Source organism: Salvia hispanica, chromosome 2, assembly GCF_029641045.1.
Source record: "Salvia hispanica isolate PSC_SH4W2 chromosome 2, Shi_PSC_v1, whole genome shotgun sequence".
NCBI lineage: Eukaryota > Viridiplantae > Streptophyta > Magnoliopsida > Lamiales > Lamiaceae > Salvia > Salvia hispanica.
Window position 1 is genome coordinate 42,792,540 of NC_142693.1, and position 11,603 is coordinate 42,804,142.

Sequence of the window (11,603 nt, forward strand, 5' to 3'; positions counted from 1 at the left end):
GCCTATGAAGCCTATGTCGCCGCCAATACCCCCGCCCCTTCTCCTCAACCAACTAGAGCAAAACGTCGCTACATCCCTCGTGATTGAGAGGGAGCCCATGAAAGGCTCGTTGCCGACTATTTTTCCGACCAGCCGCGGTATCCAGAAGATTACTTTCGGCGCCGTTTTCGCATGTCAAAACAGTTGTTTATGCGTATTGTCAACACATTGTCCACCCGCGTTGAATACTTTCAAGAAGGTGCAGACGCAACCGGTCGGCAAAGTCTCACGGCATTGCAAAAGTGTACTTGTGCCATCCGACAACTTGCTACTGGGCAAACGGCTGACCTCTTCAACGAGTATTTGCATGTCGGTGAGTCAACTGGAATCCTATGCCTCAAGAGTTTTTGCGATGGCGTTCGTTCTGCTTTCGGCGAGGAATTCCTTCGGGCACCCACCACCGACGATTGTCAACGGTTGCTTCGTCTTCACGAAACAGTCCACGGTTTTCCCGGTATGCTAGGCAGCATTGACTGCATGCATTGGAAGTGGAAGAATTGTCCGACTGCTTGGAGGGGGCAACACTTAAGCGGCCACAAAGGTGGCGGCCCAACGCTTATCCTTGAAGCAGTCGCCGACTACCGCCTATGGATTTGGCATGCATATATCGGTGTTGCCGGATCCAACAACGACTTGAACGTGCTATATTCTTCACCACTCTTCGATGATGTTTTGAATGGTGTAGCACCGGCGATCGACTTCACCGTCAACGGAAATGCATACCACATGGGTTACTATCTCGCCGATGGTATCTACCCAAGGTGGTCGACTTTCGTGAAGTCGTTCAGCAATCCACAAGAGCCGAGACGGATTCTTTTTGCGCAGCGTCAAGAGTCTGCTCGGAAAGACGTCGAAAGAGCTTTTTGTGTCCTTCAAGGCCGATTCAACATTGTGAAGTTCCCTTCTCGGCTTTGGTACGTTAAGAATATCGCCGACATCATGTACACGTGCATTATCTTGCACAACATGATTATAGCTGACGAAGGGCCGATGGCGGGTAACTTTTACGACGAGGATGAAGCCGGAAGCTCAACCGCGAGGTCTCCCCCACGTCGAGGTGTGCATACGACGGTGAACGAGAGGATGGAAAGAAGACACACAATGCGCGATACAAGAGCCCACACTGAGCTACAAAAAGATCTAATCAATCACATTTGGGCGAAATTCGGCAACGAGTAGTGTAATTTTTAATTTTTAGGATTTTATTTGTGTAATTTTTAATTTTTAGGATTTTAATTATGTAATTTTTAATTATTTTGTAATTTGTAATAGTATTTCGGATATTTTAATGCATTTTAATATTGTGGGAATGTTTATATTTAAATTGAATAATAGAATGGTGGGACCCTTGAGCTTGTCCTTAGCTAAGAGCACGGATGTGGGTGTTGTGCTCTTAGCTAAGGACAAGCAGTAAAAGTGGGTCCGGGCCCACTTCCGTGCTCTTAGCTAAGAGCACGGATGGGGATGCTCTTACTTTTCGAACTGTACATTAAAACTTACTCATCCGTCCCTAAAGAGTATGAACAATGATTTCGGCATGAATTTTAATAAATAAGGAGAAAAGCAAGAGAGAGAAAAAGTGTAGTAGAAATAATTTTAATAGAAAGTGAGGTCAATATTATTATAATAGTATTAAAAGTTGTTAATGGTAATAGTATAAGTTGTATTCCATCCGTCCCATTGAAGAAGACTCACTTTCCTTTTTGGTTTGTCCCAACCAACATGACCTATTACTTAAAATGGAAACACTTTATCTCTACTTTATTCCCTCTCTCTTATTTTACTCTCCTCTTAACACAAAAATTAACTGCATAAAATCCCGTGCCGCCCAAGGAAAGGGTCATCTTCCTTGGGACGAAGAGAGTAAACAAAATGATGCGTATTGGTAATATGTTGTTTGAATTTTTCAAAATTCAAATGTTCATTTTTTTAGGGAATGGACGTAAAAGTAAATAGTTCATAAAGAATAAAGACGGAGGAAGTATAACGTAATTTTTAAAAGACAGAAAGATTATTTGATTTTTAGTTATAAATAATTAAATAAGCATACAAAATGAGGCCAGGGTGTGCAATATATTGAATTACTACTACTATGTAGTGGTTTTAATAAATTAATCTCTTTATTAATTATCGAAGATATACATTGATTTTGCGGGATTTCGTGATCTATTCAATCTGTATCTGTGTTGCTTGAGCAGTAGGAAACAACACAAACCATATATATCATCAGCAATTAACAATGTCTGCTGCAAACCGCAACATAAAATAATGATTAAATTTAACGGAATCGAATCGTTATCACCTGGGCCGCGGGGCCCACTCGGTGAATGCTTGTACCCGAATATACTCTGCCCATATCCCTTCAAACCCACCGCTTTTTTCTATTTTGTTCGTGTTCCCCATTATTCCCATCTCTCTCTTTTCTCTTTCTAGTCTAGATACATACAACGCATGGATTTGGTGCAAATTTTACTGCTAGCCCTGGTTGGATTATCTGCTTTGGTTTTCCTGATTCTCGACACCCTCGATTCGCATCAATCTTCGAAACAGAGCGGCTCTGATTTAGTAATTGCGAGGAGAGGAGAAGTTGAAAGTGTCGGTGCGGGTGAGAAGCGGCTGGAATCGGAGGGTAATCGGATCAATGATGATTGGGATTGGGAGGGAGTTGAGAGAAGCGAATTGGAGAAGATATTTGGTGAGGCTATGGTTTATGTGGAATCATGTCAAAGCATTGGTGAAGATGTGAAGCTGCAGCTCTATGGGCTTCAGAAGGCTGCTCTTCAAGGGCCTTGCTATGGATCGCGGCCCACTGCATTGCACCTATCTGCTCGATCCAAATGGTATTTTGTTTTTCAAAGTTTTGCAGTAGAGAATTTTTATTCAAGAATTTGAGTAGTTTGTGGTTCGACTCTTATTTACTCCACTAAACTCGTGAATTGAATTAAATAATTTACATTAGGAGAATTTTTATAGATAGACTCGTAAATGACTAGGGTTATAATGTGCAATTTGAAATTAAGGGAGGGATAAAAAAAGGAAAGGGAGTGAAACGATAATGGAAGTATTGTTAGTGGATTATAGGATTCACGAGACATGTAATTCGTTAAAAACTTTCTATATATAGACTTGTTGTAACTACGAGGGACAATCCAAAAAGATAAAATTAGTCTTTTTTTTTTGGACGGAGATATGACTATTAATTTGTTGTATTATTCTTGTGTAAAATTAATTTGTAGTACTCTTCCGTCCCGGCTAAGATGACGTTGCTTAGCTGGCATGGGATTTTAGGAGTTATTGGTTAAAGTGTTTAATTGGAGAGAGAAAATGTGGGTGTACCTATTAAAGTAGAGAGATAAAGAAAGATAATATTTTAATAGGAGTGAGAAAAAAATGGTTGAGTGTATTAATTGGAGAGAGAAAGTTACCAAAAAATGAAATGTGTCATCTTAGTTGGGACAAACTAAAAAGGAAAACGTGTCATCTTAAGTGGGACGGAGGGAGTAGTTCATACTACGGATTTAGTTCGAATGTTCGATACTTATTTTGTAACAGAAGTATGTTAATTTGATTGGGCTGATTATTAATTAAACATAACTAGGAAAAAATAAAACACCTTGATTAATTATGTGACAGGAACGCTTGGAAGAAGGTAGGGAGTATAAGTGAGGAGATAGCGATGGAGAAATATATAGCCACATTGTCGGAGGCAATTCCTGATTGGAAAAAGGTAATGATTTTTCTGTCTTTTCTTTCTCTTCTAATTTTCTATGAGATTTTATTTTAAGACCCATTGGTTAGAAGAGTAGCACGCGAAAGTTATGAATTACTATAGTTTTAATTATTTTTTACATCAAATTCATATGTTGATTATTATATTTGTTTGTTTTATTTGTGAACTTCCTCCTCAACAAACTCTTCATATAAGTAAATACTATTACAATTTGTGATCATAAAAACGTTTTCTTGGTCATAATAACTTATGATAAAGTTGTACATATATGTCACAGGGTGAAAGAGATGAAGCTGTGAGTTGACTGTAATTGATCATCAATATTGGCTGAATGTTGATAATTGATGAACATAATGCAGGGGGTGTATATATATATATATAAATATATATTAGAATAATTGATAGATTAGTCATAATAATTATGTGAAGGGAAACGAGTCATTTTCTCTTGATCTACTGTTTCAATCTGATTGGCATATCTTACCCCCCCTATCTACCTAGCAATGGAGGGGAAAAAAGATGTGCATTATTCAATTATTTTTTTACTCCATTTAATTTTAATTTTTATTTTCTCATTGATATATAGTTCAGTCTAAATTTGTCTCCGGATACACAAACTTTTAACTAATTTTGAACAAGTTATGACTTTCAGACGAATGGACTACATTGTAAGTAGTTGAATTGGCAAATTAGTGCATCGATTTTTTTTAAGCCCTATATAAGTAGACATTTGAAGTGTTCAGGCAAATTATAACTGGTTGAAAATTCAAACAATTGAAAGTTCATGTATTAAATAAACACAATTTTTAGTTTTTGAAAATAAAAATTTGGTAAAAGTTGAATACCTTAATTATCAAAACAATAAGAAAATGTAGGAGGTCAACCAATTTATCAAATTTTTATAGGGCGATTATTGAAAAGAATAAAAAATTATTATAATATAATTATTAGAATACCGTAGTTGTCAGACAATTTGTTGGGTCAAACCAATTTCCAGCTCATCAATATCCTCAGTCTATAAACATTGCAGATAGAATGCAATACATCTGACTTTCTCGTTATTTCATATTATCCATAATTATCATAGTTCATTATTCAGAATGTCAAGAGGATTGTCTCTTGATCAATGTCAATAACTCGAACAAGAGAGGGGTCACAAATAAGATTGAATATAATTCGCTTGACTGGTCATGTCGGATAAAAAACAATTATACGACTAGAAAACGATTCTATAACCACTAAAGAATAAAAATAATATTTCATCATGTCCCCATTAGTAGTCTCATAGTATATTATTAATCCGAGTTTTAAGAATTGGTTAGATTTTATTAAGAAAAAAAAAATGAAAAAGTTAAGTGTATTGTGAACCATAATTTTATATACCTCCTTTATTCTTTCACATGTATCTCACTTTGACACAACACGGATTTTAAGAAATATAATAACTTTGACACAACACGGATTTTAAAAAATATAATAGAGTGAGGGTTGAAAAGTTAATGGAATATAGTCATTGTTTTATGTATTAGTATTATTATTCTATTTGTTCTAAGAGGGATGACTCATTTCTTGAGTGACTGAGATTTTACGCAGTTTTATTTTGCATTAAGTGGAGAGAACAAAATAATATGGAAGAATAAAGCAGAGATTGCATCAGAAGATGATCATTTTGGCCCAGAATGTTTTGAAGGCAAGATAAAAGAATTTCAAACTGCGGAAATTGTCAGCTTGGCCAATCTGAACGGACTTCAAAATGCTTGAAGCCACCACTAAAGTAACCACCAAAAGAGGAAGCTGCATTTTCGCTAAATACGCCCACCACATCCTTTGGGGATCAAAAAGCGAGCACAACATTTGAAGTTTGGAAGAATTGTATAAAAAGGAATTTAACTTTATTTTTTTTCCATTCACCAACTTTTCACTTAGCTCTAGTTTTAGTTTATCATATGTTTGGTAGCCCAAGTAACAAAAAGTAAAGCCCGCATTATTTTATCACGGCCCTTCAGGGTAAGTGATTAAAGAATGATCAGTAAGTAAACGATTCCTATTGATGAATACATTGATCAGCAATTTAGAGGTGAACCGACTCTATCTTCTCCAATTTGATGGAGTATTATAAGTACTCCCTTTGTCCCACTTCAGAAGTTTTGATTTTCCATTTCAGTACAGTTTATATTAATAGCCCAAGTTAGAATCTTCCATAAATGAGAATAAGCCACATATTCCACTAACTCAACTCCATTCACGTACTTCCTTCATTCCATAAAAATATGAGCCAAGAATTAAGATAAAATTGGTAAGTAAGAGCGAGGAGGAGGAGAATAGTTAAAGTAATGTTAGTGGACAGTGAGACCCACATTATTAAGAGTATTTAATGGTGGTATAAGTTGATGTATATGGGTAATAAATTGGGATAACATTTGAAAAATAGAACATATTTTGTGGCACAGACGAAATTGAAAAGTGCATATATTTTTATGGGACAGAGGAAGTATAATGAGACCTACATTCCATTATTTTTTACACCAACAATCATTTACATTTCCTAAAAGCCACCCATAACTCAACTGAGACTGCTAAAGTGGTACGGAGGTTGTAATGACTAACATACCTTAGGATTAATTAATTTAGTTGTGGTTTAGAATAGATAACCACTGATTTATGAATATTAGAAACACTAATTTCAAAAATATGAAATTAAATTCATATAATTATAAGGGAAGTAAATGTCATTACAAATCTAATCCATGAATCAATCTTGTCTATGGAACACTTCCACATTTTATCTTGTTTATTATCTACTCAACCAAACAAGTCAACTAAATTTTTATTAGAAATTTTATCTTGATCTTTTCTTAAAGTTCATCTTATTTCAATAATCATATGCTATCTTAACATGTCTTTCAAACTAGTTAAATGGAGTAGAATAATTAATGGGTATTACTCCCTCTGTCTCAGCTAAGATAACACATTTCTTAGTCCGTATAGGATTTTAGGAGTTGTTGGTTAATGTGCTTAATTGGAGAGAGAAAATGTGGATATATGTATTAAATGGAAAGAGAAAGAGAGTTGAATATTTAATTGATGGAAGAAAAAGTGGTTAAGCGTATTAATTAGAAATAGAAAGTTTTCAAAAGTAGAAATTTGTCATCTTAATTGGAACAAACTTAAAAAGAAAGTATATAATCTTAATGGGACGGAGAAATGGCAAAAGGAATAACTAATACTCCATCCGTCCCATTAAATATGCAATGTTTGGGAATCAACACGAACTTTTATGTAGTGTTGTTTTGTGAGTTAATAAAGAGAGAGTAAAGTAAGAGATATGAAAAAGTAGAGATGGAGATGTTTCCATTTTAGGAAACGTTTTATTTTTAATGGGATTAACTGAAAAGGAAAACGTTTCATTTATAATAGGACGGAGGGAGTATAAACAGAAAGAAGTGTAAAAAGAGTAACTATAAAAATTAGGGGTGAATGGGTGATGTCCACACATCAAGCTCCGAGGAGCAAGAAATTTTACAGTGAACGCAACCTTTGCCAAATACTACTCCGTACTGCATAATTTCAGTTCTTCCAAAGTGGCCACGATTTATTGCACATAAAGCGTGCGTTACCGTCAACCAACAAGTGAGAAATGGTATAAGTATTTCATGATTCAAACAATTAAACAATAATTCATCCACATGCAACACAATTTCAGAATCAATAGTGGAAGCCATATGTGGACAATGTGGACCACAACACTCTAGCTAAGAAATCTCAGAAGAAAAGAGAGTAGTAGCTATCTTCCATGTAGTTATCTTGGAGATGATATGTGGACAAACCTTTAAATTCACGTTTCATTGCTTCTTCGGCCCTACACAAATACCCTGGTCTGAAGTCGTTCTCCTCCTCGTGTGCTGACTATCTACGTCGTCATGATAGCCTTTAGGCTTTGTGGCATGCCCAATCTGTTACAGACCAAATAGGAGAACTCATCCCAAAAGACTAGTCTATTAGCAGAGAGAGCTCATTTAGTTTATAAACCCCACACCAGTTGCTTTTACGGCTGATGTGGGACATTGAGTCCGTAACACAATCACATTGCTATTTGTACACGAAACATGGCAATAGACCAATTCAAACTTCTATTATTTGTCGATTGAAGTTGGAAGGACGGGACATGCAGAAACATATTAGAGCAAACTCAAGTCATAGGAACTTTTACAACGATATGAGTCTCCCATATTTGCTTAAATATAAGATTCATCAAAAGAGCAAACCAATATTATCACCCCTAGATTCCCAACATGTACAACAACTAGCTAGTACTCAATATAAAATAGAGTTTTGTATAGTAGAACTGTATAAGATTTTCTAGTTCCGTCACTGGTTGTGTATGAAGAATACGAGTTGGTGGATTATGCATTCAAAAAAGATCTGTCAGTTTTTTTCCGTTGTATTGCAGTCTCTCTGTTTTTTTTTTGGGAGTTTTATGAGAGATTGATTTGTTGTGAATTGGTGCATAATATGACTAAAAATGTTATGCCAAGCTGTTATTCTGTATGTGTGTGTCAGTGTGTGTTTGGTGGAATTATGTTTCTCTATTTTGCAGGAAATGAATTCTAAATTCTTCTTCTTACGACAATTTTTTCCAATTGCTTCGAGTAACCATCTTCTATAATGCTATAAAAATCATGTCTGCGTAGAGCTCACAAGAAACTGTGATTGTTGTTTTTCTTTCTGCATATTTTGGTAAGTTTATCGAAGCTAGTCATTGGAACTTCAACTGTGATGCTGGATAGAGTTTCATGAGTTTTGAACAAGCATCACTTTATTAGATTATTATGTTTTGAAGTTTGTTTTTCTTTATAAATAAACTTTTTTTAAAAAGGCACAATAACAATCTAAATTGCAGACCTAGCTAGGTAGCGGCTCAAAACAGATTTTAAATAATTAACACAAACACAATCACTTTTATTAAAATAATAGAATTGAATTTATATAGTGCAAGAAAAGTTAGACCGAGACAGCTGAAACTAGCTATACACTAATCAAACAGGGAACTTGTTCCATCTTCACAAATGTAATATACTACTATTATATGATTATATCTCAATCAAATTAGTTAGAATCTTTTTTCCTAACACCATAAGCTTATCCATTCGTATTGTATATGTGGGCACCTTTGATTGAATCATCCTAATATCAAATTGTGGTGTATAAGTCACTCTCATTATTGCATTTGAGATAATCTATTTTAAGTGTTTGTACCTTTATTAGTAATTAATTAACAATTAGTTTTATTAAATACTGAGATAAAGAGGGAAATTAAAAAAATACAAATATTGTATCCTACTAATTATTAGTCACGGTTATGTCAATTCATGGCCGAACTGTTTTCATATACTTCTTCCATCTGTAGATAGTTGAGTTGTATTCATTTTTAGACGGTTTTATAGTAGTTTGCTAATTTCTTTTTTCTTGCAAAAAATTATACTAGTAATTATGTGTTACGTTTCAAAATTTCACCTATCCTTTGTCTTAAATCATCTCATTCTAGTAGGAGACAAGGTTGTCACATTCAACGCATGCAACTAAAATGCATACTACTATTATTAGTCAACCACGAGGTCTTGTGGCACCTAACAAGTAGGAGTAGGACAAACAATCAAACACAGCCTATTCAAAACTTATTAATTTTCACATTCTTTAATTATTTTTGCATTTCAGTTTATTAATTAAAAAGTATCAGTTTGAACCTCGTTATTTACCAATATTTATCTCCAAATTAATAAATTACTTCCACACCAATACATCGTTGCCCTTCCCATTAATTATTTGTAGGACCGAGCTAAGAATATGATTTCTAGCTCTGTCTCAGCATATCATTGTTTGAGCTCTCCCCCTCTATATATCTGAGTTCCCTGCGACAACGTTAATAGGGGTATGAAATTAGAGTGTGACAGCAATGAATATGCGGATATTGAGAGTAATTTTGATATTGTTGTGGGGCTTAGGTTTATGCTCAGCACAACTGAGTCAGAACTTCTACGCCAAGGTGTGTCCTGACGTGGAGAATATTGTGAAAAAAGCTGTCTCTGCTAAGTTCTCCCAAACGTTCGTCACTGTCCCGGCAACCATACGTCTCTTTTTCCATGATTGCTTCGTTTCGGTACTCTTATCCTTTCTATATTATATACTACTACTCCTTTAGTCCCAATAAATATGAAACGTATGTTTTTCACACTGGATTTGACATAGTGTTGTTTTTTGAGTTAATAAATTATTTTCATTTTTAATGAAACAATCCAAAAAAAAAAGAACATAATGGGACAGATGGAGTATACACTGTATGGTTGAATCTAAATGGTGTGTTGCATGGAATTATGTAGGGGTGTGATGCGTCTGTGATAGTGGCATCGACGGCGGGGAATACGGCGGAGAAGGACCACCCCGATAACTTATCGTTGGCCGGCGATGGATTCGATACGGTGATCAAAGCGAAAGCTGCTGTGGACGCTGTGTCTAGCTGCAAGAACAAGGTTTCTTGCGCAGATATTCTCGCTCTCGCAACGCGTGACGCAATCGTCTTGGTTCGATTTCATTCCATTAATTTCATTTACTTTGTTTTTTATAAGTGTTACTTTGGGTTAAGCACGCACAGATTTATTTTTGGGTCACTCTCAAAAGACCTTAAACTAACTCGGGCTGGCTAACATTTATATACTGCTTTTCATCTTTCTTCCATTCTCCGATGTGGTATGGATTTGCAAACCAACAATAAGGAACGAAAACTAATTAAGTGTGGTGTACATGTAGGCTGGTGGGCCCACGTATCCAGTGGAACTGGGGAGACTGGATGGGCTGAGTTCAACATCAGCAAGTGTGGAGGGCAATCTTCCTCAACCAAGTTTCAGTTTGGATCAACTAAATAAAATGTTTGCTTCCAAAGGCCTCTCCCAAACCGACATGATTGCTCTCTCAGGTTTGAATTGTCAGCACATTAGTTTCATATTGTCTGCTTTAGGACAAATCCACACTCAAAACATCTTAAATTGATTGGGGTCAGACAACACTTATATACTGCTTCTAACTTTCATCGTTCTCTTGATTGTAGCGGCACATACGGTAGGATTCTCACACTGTAGTAGATTCGCGAACCGGATATACAATTTCAGTCGACAGAACCCGGTCGACCCGACCCTAGACCCGCAATACGCGACCCAGCTTCAGGGGATGTGCCCGAAGAACGTGGATCCGAGAGTGGCCATCAACATGGACCCGGCCACTCCTCGGATCTTCGACAACGCCTACTTCAAGAACCTTGTACAAGGCAAGGGATTGTTCACATCTGATCAGGTTCTGTTCACAGATTCTAGGTCCAAGAACACAGTTTCAACGTGGGCATCTAATCCTCAATCTTTCAACACTGCTTTCATCCAAGCCATCACCAAATTGGGCCGCCTCACCGCCACAAATGGGAATATCCGATTTGATTGTGGAAAGTTTAATTGACTTGCTTTGTTGTCTCTTGCAATAAAATTGGCCTTCACCATCATTAATAATAAAGACATGTATGCATGTGTTCAAAATAGATCCAGAGTCCAACAAACATTGACCTTCAAATTCATAAATTGCTGATAGTTTCATTTCAATCAAATTGTTGCATGTAGTAAGCAATCTTGGTAAATGTCTAAATTTTGTGCCCTATCAATTAGTGAAGATCTCATCTAATCTATATAAATGTAGATAATACTCGCTTTATAAGACATTTTAAGTGGGTAAGTGGTCCATTTCTTAAGTTGACATTGGATTTTTCTTTGTTTGAAATAAAAATACTTCAAAATTC

General features: G+C 35.9%; 2 protein-coding genes across 3 annotated transcripts; both read left to right on the forward strand.

The window, feature by feature from the left end:
- The first annotated feature begins 2,373 nt into the window (after nt 1-2,373).
- Nucleotides 2,374-5,851, forward strand: LOC125206123 (acyl-CoA-binding domain-containing protein 3-like). Of its 2 annotated transcripts, none has more exons than XM_089064095.1 (3): nt 2,374-2,879; nt 3,673-3,766; nt 5,363-5,851. In XM_089064095.1, exons 1-3 carry the CDS (start codon nt 2,491-2,493, stop codon nt 5,528-5,530), a joined length of 651 nt encoding a protein of 216 aa, XP_088920221.1. In that variant the 5' UTR covers nt 2,374-2,490; the 3' UTR covers nt 5,531-5,851. The 2 variants fall into 2 exon arrangements, with proteins under 2 accessions (XP_088920221.1, XP_047961382.1); XM_048105425.2 differs by lacking the exon at nt 5,363-5,851 and adding an exon at nt 4,047-4,344 and having other exon boundaries at nt 2,403-2,879.
- Nucleotides 5,852-9,590: 3,739 nt separating this feature from the next.
- Nucleotides 9,591-11,348, forward strand: LOC125214490 (peroxidase 51-like). The gene is made up of 4 exons (XM_048115542.2): nt 9,591-9,926; nt 10,147-10,347; nt 10,574-10,739; nt 10,872-11,348. The coding sequence occupies exons 1-4, from the start codon at nt 9,723-9,725 to the stop codon at nt 11,267-11,269; spliced, it is 969 nt and encodes a 322-aa protein (XP_047971499.1). The 5' UTR covers nt 9,591-9,722; the 3' UTR covers nt 11,270-11,348.
- The last annotated feature ends 255 nt before the right edge of the window (nt 11,349-11,603 follow it).

Bases quoted from the DNA above. Each gene is read 5' to 3' on its own strand.
- LOC125214490 (XM_048115542.2), top strand. From the start codon at position 9,723: ATGAATATGCGGATATTGAGAGTAATTTTGATATTGTTGTGGGGCTTA. The intron at 9,927-10,146 runs GTACTCTTATCC...GGAATTATGTAG, and splicing joins TCCATGATTGCTTCGTTTCG to GGGTGTGATGCGTCTGTGAT. The intron at 10,740-10,871 runs GTTTGAATTGTC...TCTTGATTGTAG, and splicing joins CGACATGATTGCTCTCTCAG to CGGCACATACGGTAGGATTC.
- LOC125206123 (XM_089064095.1), top strand. From the start codon at position 2,491: ATGGATTTGGTGCAAATTTTACTGCTAGCCCTGGTTGGATTATCTGCT. The intron at 2,880-3,672 runs GTATTTTGTTTT...ATTATGTGACAG, and splicing joins CTATCTGCTCGATCCAAATG to GAACGCTTGGAAGAAGGTAG. The intron at 3,767-5,362 runs GTAATGATTTTT...GATTTTACGCAG, and splicing joins CAATTCCTGATTGGAAAAAG to TTTTATTTTGCATTAAGTGG.